The sequence below is a fragment of the Ammospiza nelsoni genome, chromosome Z, assembly GCF_027579445.1.
Source record: "Ammospiza nelsoni isolate bAmmNel1 chromosome Z, bAmmNel1.pri, whole genome shotgun sequence".
Taxonomy (NCBI): Eukaryota; Metazoa; Chordata; class Aves; order Passeriformes; family Passerellidae; genus Ammospiza; species Ammospiza nelsoni.
In genome coordinates, this window is record NC_080669.1 from 37,415,394 (window position 1) to 37,435,835 (window position 20,442).

Consider the following 20,442-nt stretch of genomic DNA (forward strand, 5'->3'; position numbering starts at 1 on the left):
TTCTTGCTCTCGATCCTGCTTAAGACTCTTAGCAGTGGGCAACAAGAGAGAGGGGTGTAAGAGATGAAATGAGTGTGTGACTTTCTAGTTTTATTTCAAAAGAAGTTGGATCATGTCTTTTTTCCCCTCTTGGGTAAGAGTTTCTTTCGGGATAGAAGCTAACTTCTGCAATTCTTTTCTGACTAGTATTTAGAAAATAATCAGGCCAACTTTTATGTTTTATTTGTAAGTTAATATTGAATGCATTTAATTGCTTGCTTTCTCGCTTTTTCTTTTTTTTTTTCTTTTCTTTGGATTTGCTAATCCTGTGTGGTAGGCAAGTGTCAGATATAACATGCTGTACATGACAGCATTGTTGAGAAAAAACAGAGAAAGACAGGGAAAGGGCCACAGCCTTTTTTTTCCTCCCAATTCACTCTAATCATTGTGCTACTTAGAGAGAATGTGCGTGTGTGTGTATCTGTGTATCTGTAGACTGAAGGGTTAGTGCAGGATGTCATTTGGTGCCTGACAGAGGAGCAGTGCAGTTGACTCTTTGCTCTGCTATCCAATGACATCCAGTGGCTGAGAGTTTGAAGCTGATGGTTGGGTCTCCTTAGTGCTGCATGCACACCTGACAGGCAGCTGTTAAACTGAGCAAAGGCGAGCTTGGGGAGTCACAATCTATGCATAAATGATAGGGGTCTCTCTGCTGAAGGTGCGAAAGAAGCTCTGACCCTCTCCCCTGAATCCCCCCTTCCCAAATGAAATGCACAGTGCAGCTAGCTTCTTAACTACACTACACTCCTGCTACTCGCTGCCAAGAGGCTCAAAAAATCCACCTTCACTTTTCAGTCAGAAGAGGCAGAAGTGGATGTGAGAGACAGACACACACAGAGACACAGAGAGCGAAAGAGGGCAAGAGACTTGACTTTAAGAGACTCCTGCACTGACAACTCCATGCAGTTCGGAACAAGAACGGCAGCGACCGACTCTGGTTTCATGGGGACATGGCAGAACACTGACACTAACCTCTTATTCAGAATGTCCCAACAGGTACGTTACTTTCGTTTATTTTAAAACATGGATTTTTTGTGCTTTTTTCCTCCCTCCTTTTTCTCTTTCTTTCCACGTTTCATTTTTGTTTCATTCATCACTACATAGTTAGCCTCTGAACTGTCATAACTATGTCATTGGAATGTGCATGGTTACTTCATTTCTTCCCTAAGGGCTCCTTTTTAAAAGAAGAAAAAAATATTAAAGCCTTAAGTAAAAGCAGAGCATTTGTTTTCAAGTTTCCAAATGGAGCTTTGCTCTGAGTAAGATTGTTTTTTCTTTCTTTCTTTGCTTTTGTTTTGTTCCAGCATTTTCCCCTTTGCTATCCCCCCGTCCCATAAATAAAAGTATCTGCTATCCCAGGAAAACTCCTTTTTCTTCCTGAGTGCATAAGCCCCCAAAATCAAACTGATACTAAATTCAGGGGGCCCCTCAGAACGGCATAATCGACTTCATGTGGCAGAACACAGTTTTATTCGGGGGGAAGGAGCGGCGAGCTGTCCTGCTGGAGCTGCTGCCAGCACGGAGCTGAGGGTCGTTAGAGGAGACAGTTTCAGTGCTCGGGTCTCTCCTCTCCCGCTGCCTCTCCCCGCTCGCTCCCTCTCTCGCTCCCCCTCTCTCTGCCGAGCGGAGCCTTGGCGTCCTCCCCAGAGCTGCTCCTTCACCGGGGGCCGCGTTTAAGGCAGCTTGGTATGCCGGTTCTGACGGGAAAGCGAAAATGTTACTGCAAGGCCAGTTATAACTGATAATTAATCACAGGAGCCAGTGTCTCTGTACCATGCACTTGGTGATACGCGCCTTGTGTGTTACAGTAAATTTTGCACAATTGCTTGGCTCTTCTGGGTGAAGGGGAAGGGAAAAGGGATTAAAAAAAAGGGGGGGGGGGAAGGAGAGAAGAAAAAAAAAAAGAAAAAAGACAGGGACAAACTTTCAGCTTGGATGGGGCTCAAGCAGGGGAGGGAAGTTCAACCTGGAGGTTTTTAACAGGGTGACTCCCTACCAGGAGATGTTTTGCCCTTCTGAAAACTAGTTTCCAATTATGGTCTGACGCTGATGGATAATAATTGAAATATTGTGTTAGCCAGAAGAGGAGTTAATACATTTTTGTAGTAATATTTGACTTTCTTTTAATGCTGGATACAAAATTGAATTAATTAATTTACCTGAGAGGCGTTGTACAGTAAGAAAAGAGAAGGAAAGTAAATAGGTTTTTCTAGTTTAAAGGAACAAAGCATGCCTGAATACTGACCATAAAACAATATTTTAATATTAAAAAAAAAAAAAACAACTTTAAATCCAAGAAAAACTCCAAAGCAGTTAGTTTTTAACCAATAGCGGTTGTCTATGGGTGACCATTTAAGCAGTATAGCTCAGGACAGGATGAAGGCATTTGAATAAGGAATATTTGGATATATCCTGTAGAGGGACCCTGATTACTGCTGATACAGTATGCTGGTATAGAATGTAATCAACGTAAGGCAAATAAGCAACTCTGTTCAATTTCCCATTCTTGAAAGCAAGAAAGTTCATTTCCTGGTAGAGATGCACATTTCAAAAACACTGCTTGGCACTAGGAAGTGTGAATTGCTACAAACACTGCTTACAAACATTATCAGCTCTATGCCTGTCTGTGATACATAACATGTTTGGTTTCACTGATATTAGGCAATGGCATGGCAAGCAGTTATCCTAATTACCTGCTGTATTCTTTTAGCAAGAAGTCGGATTAAATTTTAGGGGTGGAGGATAGGTTATTTACATTTCAGCCACAAAAGAGTTAACATAACTAGATCCAGATAACAATCAATTGATAAATGATGATTGAACCACATAGATAGCACTAGATTGCCTGTTTAGTATTACATCTTTTTCAACAGATTTAGACTGTGTGGTCTTTTAAATACCAGAAAATGTTCAACACTGACAAAGAAAGGAAACAAAACTAAATAGAAGAGCATCACAATGTGTAAGAGGGTAAAATAATTTGAGACAACTAGCTTATTAAACCAGACCAAACATGTATGCACTCAAGCTAGGCTATTTATGGTTGCCATTTTTCTTTTTAAGTAATATTTTTATGTACTAATTCTTGAATATTAACTGGATTTTGTACATTATTGAACATGAATGCTCATATATTCTGTATAGAAAGTAAGTAATGTACTAAGTGACTAAATGTGTGGTGGATGCTGCATCAGTGTGAATTGGCATACATACACAGTAGCACTGAAAAGGTGGTAACATCGAACAGATTTATTTCTTAAAAGTCTGCTCATGACACGTTTGTATACTTGTTAATCTCCTGTCATATTTTGTTTGTTTGTTTATCATGTGCTAAACAGATCCAGTGCAAATATGCTTTCATCATGCTTTTAAAAGGAGGGTAAATTATTTTGCTAAATGCATTTCTCCCCTCTTTAATGATAGCATTTTTGCCTATAATTTCTGATTTGTTGGGACTGTTGTAACTTGCTGTCTTGCACATACAGTGTGCAAGTGCAGTTGCAAATTTGTGTCTAACTGCCAGTGTTTCTTTGTAAATCACTAAAATTTTGAATATTGTTTTCTATTATCTATTTTCATTCATTTGCTAGTCAATTATTTTCAGTCCATCTTCTGGAAACGTAAGTATTTTTTCAACTTTTCCGATGCTTTGACAAAAATTGTTTTCACAAGTACAAATAAGATGAAGTTATGAAATGTGTATAAGTTGCAAGCAAAGTTTGGCATGGTTTGAAAGAACTGTTTAGTGAAACTTTTCCAGCTATACACAGTAATGCTAGGGACATTTGTCTTTAAAATTTCTAAGTGTAATGCTGCTTTTCCACATATTTTTAGAAGCAAACAAACTCTGAGCACCATTACTTTTCCTTGGAACTGTAACTTAATCTCAAGCAGGTTTTTAGTGGAAAAATTGAAGCATAGCAAGAAGACTTATTTAGAATAAAACAAAACCTTTCAATCCCTCCCTCCTCTTACCTCTCAACTCACACTGCATTGCTATTTGCATAATATAGGAGTGAATAACTTTCTTCAGAATAAAATCAACTTCATTGTGATATGTGTCTTAGAAAACTTAGGATGGATTGTACAAGTTTGGGCTATTAAAAACAAGTGTGATGGTACTTACTTTTGGACTATTTTCGTTCGCAAATGAAAGCATAAAAAATGGTATGTCCACATTCCAGAGCAAATTTAGATTTTGGTGGGGTGAGAGGGGAAAAGGAATACTATCCTAAATTACCTGTGAGAAGTTTATGACATGGCCACTTGACTGCATTGTTTTGCCTATGTACCTTTTGTCAATGTAAAAGTCTGTGATTTGCTTGAAAGGGGTCATCCCTTCTGTATACAGAAGAATGTCTGATAACCTCAAAGGGCGTAAATCTTAACTTTTAAAAAGGAGTGCTTCTTTGGGTCACTTTGATCAGTGACAGGTCGAGAATGAGCAGAAACCCTTGGCTCCTTTTCCATGCTCGTCTGGTTAGGTCCAGGGCACGCACTGCCCATTCGAGTTCTGGCAAGGAGTTGTTAACAACAGAAAAGAAGGTCTGGGCTTGATTGATTAAAAAAAGAAAAAACAGGCTTTTGTGATTGTCTGCTTTCATAAATGTTTTGTGCATTGGTCAGAATAAGAAATGCCATTTTTCTTCATCCACTTACCTTAAGGGCTGTAATGTTCTAAAATACTTAAAAGTCATTTCAGAAATGACACTGTAAGAGAAATGGCTGTAACCCACAGTGACACAAAATGCCAGAACCATCCACCTTTTTGTTGAGAAAAAAGTATGCTTAATCCATTTCAGATAAAAAGGTAATAGCCTTTCCAGAAGCTATTTTCAACATGAGAGTGAAAAAGCAGTATACAGAATTATAAATGGATCTGTGCATCATTATGTTGTAATTTAGGATTCACTCAATGATGTAACAAAATTAACAACATAATTTCATTGTGTAACTGTATCTTATTAAAGAACAACTGTCTGACATTCTCTTACAGTTGCTTTATTTAACTTCATGCAAATATTATTAGTAGTGACATTTCTCTATTGTACATTAGATTCTCTCATTAGCATGATGTGTTAGTTATCACCAGAGAAATCACTTCTAGATAGGTGAGCGAGAAGCCAAGAAAACGAAAAATTAAATCAATGATGTATATTAATATAGACGCATCTGTTCACAAGAGATATGGTACAGTAAATTCAGCTTTTTTTCCTTGCATAAATGCATGCTTATTCCAAGGAAAACTAAATAATACTTATAATATTTGGCGTATGCGCTTATATTACTAGAAATATTAAATTGCAGACAACGTGCACTGCCTGTTTTGAGCTGTGCTGTATTCTTGCATCTGATAGTTCCTAGCATTGATGTAGGCATAGGCACATAAACTGTTTATTGAACCTGTATTTAAAAATAGGAGAGTAGTGTAATGTCTAATGAATTGAAGGTGAAAGTTTTTTAAATGTTTCTGGGTTGCTGATCATAGAGGTTGTATGCAATTTTAACATTTATTAAGTAATTAACTGTTTTACTGTAGCATATAACTACGTACATGTGAAAAGAGTTCAAACTTAATTTGACAACAGGCTGTAATACCATACATTGATTTACTATGAAAATTTTGAGAGGAAGATTGGCTTTGGTAAAACGCGTTTCATAGCTTGAAGTAGCTAACAATCACCTGTGTAAATAAGAATCAGCAAATATAATAATGTTATAATTTTATATATATATATATCTCATATCTAAAGAATCTCACATTCTAAAGATTAGCTGAGCCCCGGTGGGGTTTTCTCCTTTTTTATGCTGTTTGTGATTAAGTTCATGTGCTAATATGAATTTAGAAGATTTATCAGTTACATTGTCTTATTTCAGACACTTGCTTTTAATTTTTTTGGGTATTTTGGTAAAGTGTGGTTTAAACATGTACTTGTCCTTTTATCAAATAAAAAATATTTGCCTCAAGAATTTCTTGCTGTTTCCAATGTACCTCAGAATAGAAACATTGGGAGATATTGTACCTGACAAAAATGCAGGATGTTTTGTGTAGCATAGACAACTAGACATACAATTACATGCAATGATAGATACATAGCTATGTGCATGATACATGATCAAAAGTAAAAATCCATTGCAACAGCTTCTCTCACTGTGTTCAGTATTTTAAGGAGAACTAAAATACAGCACATTGTTTCCTATTCTTTTCTATACATGTTAATCTTGAACATATACACATACAGTGTTTGAACATATTTGAGCCATTCTGTATCTGTTGATGTGCTAACACTGTCAGGGCTTTGAGATATGTATGCACAAAACTGTAAAATCTGCATGAATCATTGAAACATATTAAATCACATGCTTAAATATATATTGTGCAATAAGTACCAGTGTTTAACAATTTAAAATACACAATTTCATATTTTTAATTTTTATTTTAGTAGTTATTTATTCATGTATAGTTTTATAGGGATTTGATTAATGTAGTGACGGAACAGATTTGGTATAAAACAGCAGCAGAGTCTCCTGCTCTTGTGTCAGGGTTAAGAGCCAAGGCAAATCTTCCCTAACTAATTAGATGCTGAGTAAGGCATCTTAGTGAAGTTGGGGCAAAAGTGAATGGGTCACAGCTGAGGCAAGATTGCAAGGACTGTAGTGATAGTGAAAGCATTCGCATTTGCCAGGTCATTGTGACACTGTGCTGATTCCTAAGGAACACCCTGTTCACTGATACAGAACTGCCGTCATAAAGTAGAATCAGAAACAAAAGCTTTAAAGAGCATTTGCTTCTTACTAGAAATGCTCAAAACCTGTGCTGTGTGTAGCTTCCTTCGCTCAGTTATTTTTCTTGAACAATAGTGCTTGTGCTATTGTAAGAGGATTTGCTTTGTAGACTAATGTTTCTTCACAGTTTAAAAGAATTTCCAAACTTGGGGCTCCTAGTATACCCAGGAGGTGATGAATCATGCTGGCTCAAACAGGAGAAGACTGAAACAGAGAAGAGGGAGAAAGGGAGAATTCCACTGTTACTGTCTCAATCGTTTAGTTCAGAAAGAGAACCAGTAATGCAGCTTTTTGCTATGATTTAGAGAGTGTAAAGGCAAAATTTCAGCATCTAGAGAAACTCTAATCAAGGGGTTTATTTTATGCCCAGCTCACCTGAAGAAAAGAGTAAACTTAAAAAGTATTTTTATATAATGAATTTCTGTGTGTTTATGTGCAGTTTTTCAGTGAGTTTAAATGTATTCTTTAGTTTAACATCAGTCTGTGTAACAAATGTCCAAGATAAGAGACTGTACATCAGCCAATGGACAGGCATCTGTTGCTTTACTCTTCACCCCACTCATTATCGTAATGCCCTAATACCTCCTTTCCTTTATTGAAATATTTGACAACTGTTTTCTAAATTATTTTTGTTCACTGACAGAGAAAACAGTGCCACTTACATGACTGTGTCACACAATATTTTGTCACAGAAAGGCCGTCTCTTTTGGAGGGTGGGGAGGTGAGCATCTCAGAATTGCTTTGATCAGTGTGAACTTGCCAACAGTATACCATTGATGCTATTCTGACTCTCTCGGGAAGCCACTGCATCCCCATCCTCTACTAATGATGCGTATCTGTGCACTTGTGCAAAGGAAAGGAGAGTGTCATCTGCCACTTAGAGAACATGGGAGTTTAGAAAAGAAAATGTCATGATTACGATCGTGCTGTTCCCTCCCATGCACCACACAGAACTCAGCAATCTGCTCTTACAAAATGAATAATAAGCGGTACCTGGAGAAGTTTTATGGGAAGTGAGAAAATTGATTCTGAGCTTGTCATTGAAGTTGAAATGTTCTGTAACTGGCAGGTAAACTTACTGTACTATTTGAGGTGGTGTTTATCTGAAAATGGACCACAAAACAAATACACTAGTAGAGATTTGTGCTGCAGTCTGCCTACCTGTGGGATCTGGAATATTTCTCTTATAAAAGAATTTGAGTGACATGGTAAATGCCTGTCTATTTTTTGTGATACCTACTGCAATTAATGTTGAAAACAGTGCTTTAATTGTTCTTTTCTTCAGTAATTTTTAACAACCCAGGGAACAGCAAGACACACCTATTGAACACAAATTGTTTATTTGTGGTATTTCTTTTCAAACTTTATTTTACCAGAATTCTAGGGAAAGAGATAGATTATCTGAATCTCATCATGTGTATTTTCTCCATGCATTCTTTAATGTATTCCTTAAAGATTGGTGTCTTTAAAATGCAATCTTCTAGCTTTGAAAAGTTTAGTTCTTTTCATCTGAACAATTCAACACTTGGTGTACTAGTAAGAGGAAATCAGAATATAAAGGATCACATCCTCACTGTGACCCAAGCATGTGTTTTCCATTCATGTCATTGAAGGCTCTGTCATGCATCAAGGACAACATATAGTTTAGGTACAGAATCACAGATAGCAGTGTGCTAGCCTTCAGAGCAAGCTGTAAGTGGAGCTCAATTCTATAAACCTTCTGTACATGTGTAACTTTTATGGAGCTAAATGTGCAGGTATTTTGCAAGACAAGATTCTGTGGTGGTAGAGAAGGTTGCTCTTGTGTATTTAAATCTCTTCTTTTACTTAGACACCAAGGAAAGGAACAAAATTAAAAAAAAAAAAAAAAAGAGCAATTGCACTTTCTTAAGGAAATCTAAACCTGCTTTCCTGGTTTATTAAAATCCAGAAATTAAACAAGGTTCTCTGTTAAAGTTGGGTCAGGTGTGAGCTTTTAGACATTATGGGCTTCTGTATGGCTTTATGTCTCTTACTGAAAGCTTAGGTTCTTTGTGTGTTACCTTGGAAGCTACCAGTGCAAAATTATGGTTGCTCTCTGTTTATCTGTGAACTTTTGCATTTTTCCAACCGGAAATCACAGAATGAAATTTGGGCAGGATAATTCAACATGAAAAAAAATTGGAGAAGAAATGTTTACAGGACTCTTTGCTAACTGAAATTGCAAACTTTTCCAAAGAAAAAATAGCAACAATAAAGGGTGATTTAATCTATAAGGTAGCATTTTGACAGGAATTATTCTAGTTTACATAAAAATTTGGCTTCCCAAAGTGTTCTTTCTTCTCTGTTTTCTCATTAGAAATATATACGTGTAAAAACAAACCAGAAGATGTTATTGTCAGATCTTTTTATGCAGATTGATTTTCTTTTAGCATATTCATTGCCCTTTGCTTGCACAGAATGCAAAACCTTGTGTACTGTACTGCAGTTTTATTGCTGCTTTCAGAGGGATGTCTTGTGAGATGTTACGGCTCCTGCGGAAGTACAACGGCAAAATGTCATTTTATGATAGATCATTATTGATACCCTTTATTTATTTATGTCTTTCCTCATTTTTCTTTCCCTGCAGTTTTTCTTCCTCTGTATCTATATCTGAATATGTATTAAAAGAAGACCTCTTCTTGCTAGTAATTGAATAATTAAAGCAATCTTGATTATAAGGGTCTGTAGGAAGACATAAGGGGCAGAGAGGAGAAGCATCACTTCCAAGGATGGGTTGATGTAAATGCTGACATGGAGAGTTCAGTGTTGTTTTACTTTAGTATGTCTGTATGCAAAAAACATGGTCTAAATGTGTGATGCTGGATTATCACATGGAAGGTGGTGAAAAGCATTTCAATTTGATCTCTACTTTGTACAATTTCTTAGCCAAGGCATTGCTAATGTTTGAAAAAAAAAAAACCTCTTTGTATTTTTATTCTCAATATATCAAATATGTTTATTTTACAAAGAAAATATCAAGAAAAATGGGAAAATTAAACTCATGCAATACTTGAATACTATTTTTTTCCACACAGACCTAGTAGACAAAAATAAATCAGAGTGGACTTCAGTGAGTTATTCAAAAGCAAATTAAGCTGTTCAAATCAAACCTACAAACCTCTATCACTGTGTTCAGACTTAGTTCTTAATTAAAAATGTGCCTTTTCTTTCTTGCAGGAATTCTCTAAAAATTTTATGGCAATCTGTAAAGTGCAATTCATAGGAAAACAGTCTCCTCGGAAGTGGTAGCAGCAGTTTTTCTGAGTAGTGGATGTGTTTTCACACTTCGTATCATAACTTTTTTTAGTAGCTGTTTGTTCCCTGAACAGTTTACTTTTAAAAATACATAAATTTGATAAGAACATCTGAAATAGATGTCTTGGGGAGGGGGGAGGTAAAAACTAATGAAGAGTATGCAAGGAAAAAATAATTGCTTCCAGCTGGCTTTATATAATAAAACTACTATTAAAATGAGGAGCTCCATTAGCAAGGCTTTAATTATATATTTTCTTACATTTCTAAATAAACAGTATAGTCTTTAAAAAAATAACACTTAAATGAGTAAAGTGTGACAGCTCTCGCAGTAGCCAGGGAAAAATATTAAGAAGTACCAACTCATGTACCCTGCCTTAATGCCCCACAGCAGTTGACATTGCTGGAATGCCTCCTGCAGCTGGTGGCATATGACTGTCATTTGCAGGCAGGATATACGGAGAGTTTACACAATGGAGGCATTCATGAAAGTGTTCCTCATCTGGGACTCCTGCAAGCTCTCATTTTATTGACCCTGTCAGAATTTAACTGGTAGGCTGTCAAATTATGTGTTGCTTTATCTAATATTAGTTTTTCTTTTAAATTAGAATGTGCAGAAGAAAGGATTGTGGAAAACAGGTATGAAAAGTAAAACCAGCTTCTGGGTTACTGTGACTAAAACAGGAAAAACATAACTGTGTAAAAACTCTATCATTTGTTCTGAAAATTGTAGGGATTCTGTATCTTGCTCATGATTAAATAATGTTGCTTATTTATACATTTTTTTCAGGATTTGGAGTAGAGTGGGGGTCTTTTACCTTTCAAAGCCTTGAACAGAAATCTGTTTTCTGAATTACTGTTCCTCAAGTGTAACTCAAACATTGGTGTACAAACAGTTTTATGAAACAGCTCATTTTAATTGCTCATGTTCTTAAAGATGGCAGGAAAAGTGCTCTTTCTACAAACTTCTCCAGAAAGAGATTTATTCATATGCTTTTCTGCATCTTCATGCAGAATGGCATAAAGAAATGCCCAGCGAGAGCTACCCATTAGCAGTTTTGATTACGTTCTGTAAACAATGTAATAATCTGAAAGTTGATGGATGATTTTAAATATGTTATTTATATCACAGATTGGCTGCTTATTAATTCAGTGGTGTTGAGACATGACCTCTCCAAAGCCATAATTTGCATAAAAAAAAATAGAATGTATGCACAGCTTCATTGATATCTGGGAGAGAACTAGTTACAGCAGCAGACAGCACACCAAAACATTGGCTTCATGCAGATGGAGCATACTGCAAAGGAAGTACCTTACACAGTGAGTTACTCATTTTAATAGAGCCTCCTATCCGCTAGTCCATTGTTAATGCAATGTTGAAGTTCAGTTTAGGGTGGGGAGGGGAAGAGAGAGAAAGGGAATGAGTGTATGGTCAGATCAGAAGAAAATATATTTTAACCTGGAGTCTCTCAATGACTTGCTTTCTGCTAGGAAAAAAGCCCTCAACTCACCCTATATATATTTTTTTTTTTTCATGTATAGAAATAAGGGACATCTGTCTGTCTGACATGGGATCTCATTATGATACATTTTACTTACAGCATTTTTTTTATAATTGTACTATTTTTTAAAAAAAGTTGGATTTTTACTGTAATAGTGACAGCTGAATAGTAAACACTGTTTTAAATTTGTAAAATGTGTATGACTGGCTGTATTTGCTTCTAGTGTATAATATCCACTGTATTCGTACTTTGATTTCCTCCTCCTATAAAACAAAATAATTTTGTCACAAAAGACAAAAATCATCTAAATAGAATGTTATTATACTATTTCAAAAGACCTCTTAAAATATTGCTTGGGAATCTACTGAGATTTTGATTTTTCTCTGCAGGGATAAATAAGAAATACAACTGAAACATTTCTATTTAGTTGAAAATGTGGGGGGTTTTAACCTTTAGATACAGCATTCTGAAGACATTGTTTCCCCTAAATATTACAAAAAATTGTTTGTATAAGCTGCAATATTAAATTAGTGCTTAGATAATTTATTTACAAGATAATTTATTTACAAGAACTTGACAAATGTATAGTGTCTCTCATGAGTGAATTTTCATTCAAAGGAAAATGGTACTTCTCCAGTTTTGGCATTGTAATTATTGTAAAGTGGCATTTTTTGTTTTCTTTTTGTTAAAAATTGAGAAAAAATAAAGCTGGTACACATGCTAATGTATTTTTTTTAATGAGGGTAGTTTCATTAGTGGCTTTCCAGTCTGATTGTCTAAGAAGTGACGCAAAAGCTGGGGTTTAGAACATGGGTGAGAATATGGAAAATATTCAGACAATAATAAACATGGCTAGTATTTTTTCAACATTGTCAGACCCATCTGAAAATTTATTTAAAATAATTTCTATCTATTATCTTGTGGTGAAAGCTTCATTGAGTTAGTCACCCTGTCAGTACACAATTATAGGTGAAACCCCAGGTATCTCAAAATTTTCTGCTTATGCAAAGGTTTTCTGTGGAAAACCAATTCTTGACAACACTAGAAGATTGTAATTTTAAGTGCCTAGTTCTTTTCTTGTTAAAATCAATTCAAGTATACTTCTATAATCACAGAATTGTTGTGAGGGTTTTGCCCACTGTCTTTCCTCAAGAAAAACATAATTCAGGTTTTGCTTCTTCTGTGATGGAGCATGTTAAATATTGAATGAAGAAATAATTGTAGAAGTAAAATTTGGGGAACAAATTAGAGCATTGTACTCTAGTTTCAGATAATGTGTTATTTGTAAAAGCATGACCTTTAAAGTCTAGATTCTTCAAATTTTTAATTATACACTTACAAGAGACTGTGTGGTATATCTAGTTTAAAAAAACAATCCTCTGATAACTCAGTGCTCAATAGCTCTGATAGTTAATACATTTTAAAAATTTAAAGTGCCATTTTAATCTTGCATAAAAATGTATGGTTTCTTAATCTATTTCTTCATTTATGAAATCTTTCAGAAGGCAGTGGAAGAAAATTATTTAACTCATAGCATAGACAGCAATGATGTTAAAAAGGAAAACATCACAAACCCCCGAAACAAAACTCATCCAAATTTAAATATCTTTAGTTGATATTTATGTAACTGTTGCATGAAAGGACTTAGACATAAAATTATGTCTTTCTCCACATGCTTATTTTATTTTACTAATTTTATTGCTTTGGTTTAATGCTGAGGATAAAAAAAATCAGGTGTGAAAATGTTAAAGCAATTCTATCCATAAGCAGTTTTATAAAGAGGAAGTTGAAATTTGGTTTTCTACAAACAAACCCAAATAAATCATGATTCCTATGATTTTTAAATTTATGTTTTTAATGGCTTTTGTAATGATACCAAACTTAAATAAAACTTTTCTAACATGTAAAGTTAATGAAATACCTAAATTTTTAAATGCATAAGTAACACTTTAAAAAGGGGACAGATTTTAAATGATTGTGTGTTTTGTTTTTTTTCCTGAGCCTGTCCTTTTTATACCACATCCCTATCCCTTCCAAAATTCAGCAGTGGTCAGGTGTGGCATTTTTTTTTTTTTACTGACTTACATATGCATGTTTATACACCTACAAACTGTAAAAAGAAAACTGGCTAAATGTGGCTTCAGGGAAAAGAAAGGAGTGGTGGGCGCAGATACCAGCTGGAGCTTGATGCATGTGTTCTCTTCTGTGGCACCGTTTTGTTGTTGATGTGGGAATGTAGCTAAACAGTGGCTACAGATGCTCCACTAAATAAGGATCCACATAAATTCCAGCTGTGAACTCGTGATTCATCCTTCCCTGCACAAAAGATATGTTTCCATATGTCCCATTATGTTCCATATTTGATTTTTATCACACACTGTGTGCCAGTCTGAATCTCGACTGCATGCTTTTTCTGAATTCTGTAACCCTTTCTTTCTTTCTTTCTTCTTTGAATTAATTATAACACACTCTAGTCTCCATGCAAAAATCCACATTGCAATCATACAGTATCGTTGCAAATATTTTTTTAACTAGTAAAGTATGTAAATAATGTATTCATATAACCACTGTAGCACTGAGACTGGACATATCTAAAAACATTATACTTTCCGCTTGGAAATTTCTCCAGAAGCTAACTCTGCGATGCTTACAACAATCAGAGTTCTAAATAATTCAATCTTAAAAATTGTCTGTATCTTGCTTTACCTACTATAAATGCACTTTTCTTATATTATCTTTAATAATTTCAGGTAGCTAACATACATAGCCTCTTTATATTTTTAAGCATGTAATTGATTCATAAGGAATTTCATGCTCTTTGAGACTCACTGAAAAGAATGGCAAAACCATCAGTGGTGCCACAGAACCAAATAAAATATGTAAATACATAATATTTTAAAAATATTGTTCTTATTCATGATGTACTTCAGATTAGAATTCAGGGTATTTTTTCTTCTGCTACCATATTGTAGATATGGAAATTGGCTTCTAGAAATTTAGGTATCCAGGCCCCAAGAGTATAGAAATTCCTGTAGTTTAAAATACTGAAAAACAAAGTGAGGGTTTGAAAATGCTAGCTGAATTTCAGTGTAGGCTTTTGGGTCAACTTACTATAACTATATAGTTACAGGAAACATGTTCCCAGAATTCTGCTTGGACTGAAATATGTTTGCTGGTCACCTCTATAAGGAACAGTACCGCAAGAGCTTTGCACTAAGTTTTATTTGTGGTAGTCATTGACTACCATGAAACCACTCAAAATGTGAGGCAGAAGTCAGCATTATTTGCTAGATAGATGTGGTCTAGAAAGTCACTATCTTTGTAAGATAAAACCTTGCTGTAATTATTAAAGTCATTATTAAAGCACTAAATTTGGTCATTGGTTTTTGCAAGTTGTCGCAGCCAATGCTTTTAGCTCCAGAAAAATTCTAAAATTACATATCTGGAACTGGATGAAATGATCTCCATCTTCTGAAGTGAAGTTACTGTGCAGATGCTACAGCAGTGCTGTAATTTCCATACAATCAATTACAGCACACTTGCTCATATAGATAGCTGATATTCTGTTGACTGAAGAAAAGTGTTATGAGAGTACAGTTTTCTGAAACAAGGTGTATCAACGCAAATACTGATATATGCTGTGAGCAAGCACCATTTAACGGTGGGCAGAATTTGATGTCCAATGCCTTTTTGTTTATTGTGTTCAGGGAAAGATAAGTTCTGTTCATAATTGAAAATCTTGAGGCAAGCCAGGTATCAGCATTATACCAACTCTTTTAAAAGGAATGGATAGTTAATTAGTTTGTATTTTAAACTGAATTTGTTTGTATTAGAGATTTCAATAGGAATGAAAGGGAGAATATCTAAATAAAATGATGAATAAGTGGGGTCTGTTCTCAGCCTCACTACCTCTGTCTGAGGTACCACTGAGTTGAACCACTGGTCATTGTGAAATTCCAATCAAAATGCAGATAAGTTTAAACATAATAAAGTTTTGCTGTGTTTCCAGAACTGTAAAGAAGACTTTAACTGACAAAGAAGCTGGAGACTATCAGTTTATTTTACAGCTAGTTTAGGAATTTCAAATCAAGTGAGTGGTGCTGCTTGTAACAAAGCATCTGCAAAGTGTGTTGTGTGGAGTTGATATTCTGTGTTCAAGAAGTTTGCTGTCAACACAGCTGTGACTTACAACTTTTAGCAATCTTCTCAACTGGGAATTAGATAAAATACTTTTAATTTGGGCATGAGGTTGGGTGAGAGTACTGGGACAGGAGTATAATTTCAGATGCTATTAATTTTCATAAAATAACATTTGTGTGCTTTGTCTTGCCAGATACTCTACAATGCTTTTCCTCATTTCACGTGCCAGGCTGTTTTTATATTATCATTTCCTTCTCTGCTGTGTTTATCTTTTCTGAAAATGGTGAATGTAAGCTATTACTGACTGGGTGGGTGGCACACATTTTCACAGTAACTTTTAAAACACAGAGCAAGCATTTTATTTGGGTTTTAAAAACCACTGACAGAACTTAATGCAGCTGCTTTCATGGCATCAAAGTGAAACATGTAAAAATCTCACTTTCTATTCTAAATAACCTTAGGGCTGTTGAGTCAGATATTTCTGGGTTGACATGTTTTGCTCAGAAGTGACAGTGGCATTGAGTATATATAGTAAATCCTAGTGTTCCACTGAATCTCTTCATTCTTTCATGAGCTTCACAGGGTACTCATCCTTAACAAAATGTCAAGTTAAAACATGTCACTTTGCCATAGTTGAAATTACTTACTTGTTTTTAATCAAAAAACAACTCTTAATGGGCTGTTTTACTGTAGGCAGTAAGGAAAGGAGCTTTTCAGTTTAGCAGCAAGTAGTTCCTCTGATCCATTATTTGCTGTCATTTCTACTTCTCGTCCAGCAATGTGAAGGAGGTTACATGATTAAAATCTGAGCATGCTGAATCAAGATGCTGGTGCTGCATATCCTACACCAGATAGGATTAATGTTTTTAGGGAATGCTAAGGCTTTTTTTAATGCATGTCTTTCTATGCTATTTAGGAGTAGTCCTGAGTTTCCTAGGAACTTTACTGTATCTGTGATATCTGTTGACAGAAGATACTGCTGATAGTAAAGGTGATTTGTGGTATAGTGCCTCTTTGATTTTAGTTTTCCCAATCTCAGGATGAATTTAAGATGAGAGGTGCCATGTATTCAACATAATCCTTGGATCATATCCTGTGAAGTGGAAGGCTTTCTTAACCAGTGTTAGTCACATGCTCAGGCTGCACAGGTTCAATGAATTTAGTTCATATTATTTTTAAGACTGAAATGGCTCTTCAGTTTCTAGGCTAGCTAATAATCCTCCTCTTAACTATGCTGTACATATCACAGATGGTGCTTGACAGACTAGTCAGTGTCTCAAAGGTCACCACAACACTATTAGCTAGATCACTATGCCCTTTGTTTCTTGAGGATGCTTCTGCTACAGTTCTTGTTTCTTGAAAAAATTATAGGAGTAAACTTTGGGGTTTGTTCTAAAGGGAAACCTTAACCACTTCTCTCCTCACCAAGTGCTTCAAATGTGGAATTGTTTGTTGTCAGTGAGGTGCTCTGAAGTTTAGCATGCTAATCCAGGTATGGTCGGTGGTCTAGTCCTGTTCTTTGCCGTTCTTTTGTGGGAAGATGTAACACTGAGAATGATTGATATTTTATTTTTTTATCATAGTTACCTTTTAGAGCTTTCATTGTGTTTCGAGGGCTTATTACAGCAGCTGACAAAGAGGAACATTTAAAGCCTTCTAGAAATTTTGGTGTCCAAAGCTGTTTGTGTTCATTCAGTGTAGTTTGAAAACACTGAAATGTTTAAAGGGTGTTTTCAAAGCAAATAGGAAAAAGTGAGGCTTAAACACCATTGTTGTTGCTTTATTGAAATATTTACAACCATAGCCATAAAAATCAGCACACCTTTGTCATAGGTGCAGAAACACACAGTGAAAAATCTCATTTCTGTTTTGGATAATGCATGTTTATGAATGTATTTTACAGCAAAAAAAATATATTTCTTCTACTTTGTAACTAAAAGTTTGCACTTGTGTGTTATATTATTGAGGTAATACGACTTTTCAAGACCAGGCTCAGATTCGGAGAGATAACTTGCAAATTCCAAAGCTACGTTTTTTTGATCTGAGATAAAGGCACTTCCTGAGGCAAGTTCATCTATACTGTTAATATAACTCTTACAATTTTTTTGCTTAAACTGATTGTGCAATGTGAGGCTTAATTTTAAAGTTTTCATAGTATATGACTCACATGTTGCTTTTTCTGTTGCATTTAAGAAGTCAAGTGAAAGTATGGTCTCATAGAATTGTCTCCTTGAAATATTTTGTAATCATTTGTGCGTTTTCAGTAATACATGTTCAAGTATTTATATGCTTTGGTTTTTTTGGTGGGCACTTTAATTTATTTTGAATGTCTTGTTTCTGTAGTCTCCTTTTTCCCTAGTTTATTACCTTTCATACCAGCTGAAACTCCATTTTTTATACATTGTTTTAATTTGTTTTGTTTTTATGTTAGCATTATGCAGTATGCATTTGTCTGTTAGTCAACAAATACTCAGGAAGGACTTGAGCTCTTTATGGGATTTCCATTGGTTTTCAGACAGTTAAACTATTATTAGAATTTAAAATTATTTTGCGAAGTGAGGAGTACCATCCTGGATGAAAGAAATTTCCCATATACTAAAAATGAATTGAATACAATGGATGTAATTTCCAAACAGAAACACAAATGTTCTTTTGTAGTACATGATCTTTGTCATACAGGGAAGCATGCTGTAGAAATGATTTTTTTATTTACATGAAATATACATTAAAAAATGCAAATTCACTTAGCAAGCAACTCTGTAAATATTTTTAAACTACTTTTCCAGTGTAGGAAATTTCCATTTTAATTAGATTGCTACAGGTTAATAGAGGGATGTGAGAGATGCTGGAAGTTAATTTGTATCCAGGCAAACTCAGCTAATTTCTTATATCTTTATACTGCTGCATCTCCTTTTCCATCCTCTTACTCCTTTAAATTTCAAGGTTCCAGGAATATCAAGAAAATACTTAATATTTCAAAAAATATTCAGTCTTCACACAACTATTTGAATTGGCATTTCTTAGTGTCCTTGTCCCCACCCCCCGCCACACAGCTGTCACTAACAGAGGAAAAGGACTGGGGGGAGGGAATGAGGGAGCCCTGCTAAAATCGTGTCACGTAGCACTAATTCATCTGCTCTCATTAGAGTGAGCGAGGGACAGCAGTGATGGCCAAGAGCTGCACTCCACACATGACACACGAACAGTTTGGGGAATAGAAAATTGCTTTCTCAGGAAGCCCAGCCAATTAAGGACTTGACCATATTGAATGTCAAGTGTTAATTTAGGTTTTTCTTCATTTTCCCAGTAGTAATGCGGGTCCTGTGATGAGCAAATACATGTCAAGTAAAAGTTGATTGCATGAAGGACCTGGGTATTATATGTCACTGACAAGTCACAAATGTACTCTAGTCTTTTAACCCCTTAGGTGAGTCCAGAAAGGAGGGGAGGGGAGTAGCAGAGGGGGATTAAATGTACTATAATGATAAGAATAGATAGCTTATATTAGGGATAAGTCTGGATGGGACAGACAGGATTAGAAATTTGTGCGAGAGGCTAGGATGCAGACTTTCTGCAATCAGTGCACATATGTGGTACCTTTCTGGGTTATAATTAATAAACAGACCTAAAGACCCCCTCAGGATCTTTTCAGGTTTTAAACAAGCCTGTGAAGCATGCATGTTATATCCTTCATAAGGTTTCATACAAGGAGAAGGAAAAGAGGTACACAGTGCCAAAAATATGAAGTGCTCCTTAAGGGATTTCTGTTTTGCAAGAAAATAATTTTGCATTCTTCATGGAAAGGAAAATATGTATTTCCAAGTTCTTTGTTTAAAAAAAAATAACCAGAAAGAAAAGGCAAAGCACCCATACGAGAGAATGAAATTATGAAACATTTTTCAGTCAAAACTAGATTTATTTTCCAGCTTGTGTACTTCACCAGGTTAATTTCACAATTATCAGAAATCCCCTGAAAGGCCACCTGCCCTTATCTTATGTGGTTCCTGCCTCTACTAAGGAAGCAAGGGATGGCAAAGGCGGTAGTACTGAGGTCCATTTAAGTGAAGTAGCATTTCCATTTACTAGATGTGGCTACTTATGTATCATCTATAGAATCTAATTTCCATTCATCAGCATATTATTTACATATGAATGTTCTAAAATTAAGAGAGTGTCTGTTTCTATTGCAATTATATAATTGACCAAAAAAAAATTCTTACAACAATGTATGTGTTGTGTAGTACCAATATAAGGAAATATAAATGGCAATTATGCAAGCACCTAGAAAGTTGTCCATGACTATTTAATTTAATCTGAAATGGTACAAGCCACTTATGCTTTCCAGGAATTTTTTGAAATTATTTTCGCTGCCTAAATTTTGTTTTGTTTGTTAATATCTAACCTACAGATGGGTAACTGTTTGAAGCTGGTCAGAAAGCACTATATCTTTTTGTAAGATATTACTGAGCTGATCCTAATTAGTACATTTTATCCCTATTGCTCCTTTGGATTTTGCTTCTCTGCATTATGATGAAGATATTTATGTGGCAAGGTACACTGCCACTGTCCATGACATATATGTTCAATTGACATAAACCGGACTTCATTCTCATGCAGGCAGCTTGACACTTTAAATTAATGCAAAGTTTACCAATAAATACATAAATTAAAAAAAAAAAACAAAAAAAACCAACTTGAAACA

At 35.3% G+C, this 20,442-nt stretch overlaps 1 protein-coding gene across 1 annotated transcript in view; it reads left to right on the forward strand.

The window, feature by feature from the left end:
- Window positions 1–868: 868 nt before the first annotated feature.
- Window positions 869–20,442, forward strand: part of BNC2 (basonuclin zinc finger protein 2) — a 227,305-nt gene continuing 207,731 nt past the window's right edge. Inside the window, exon 1 of the mRNA XM_059492466.1 lies at window positions 869–1,035. Within this exon, the coding sequence (XP_059348449.1) occupies window positions 940–1,035 (96 nt within the window). The 5' untranslated portion in view covers window positions 869–939. The remainder of the gene's footprint in view (window positions 1,036–20,442) is intronic.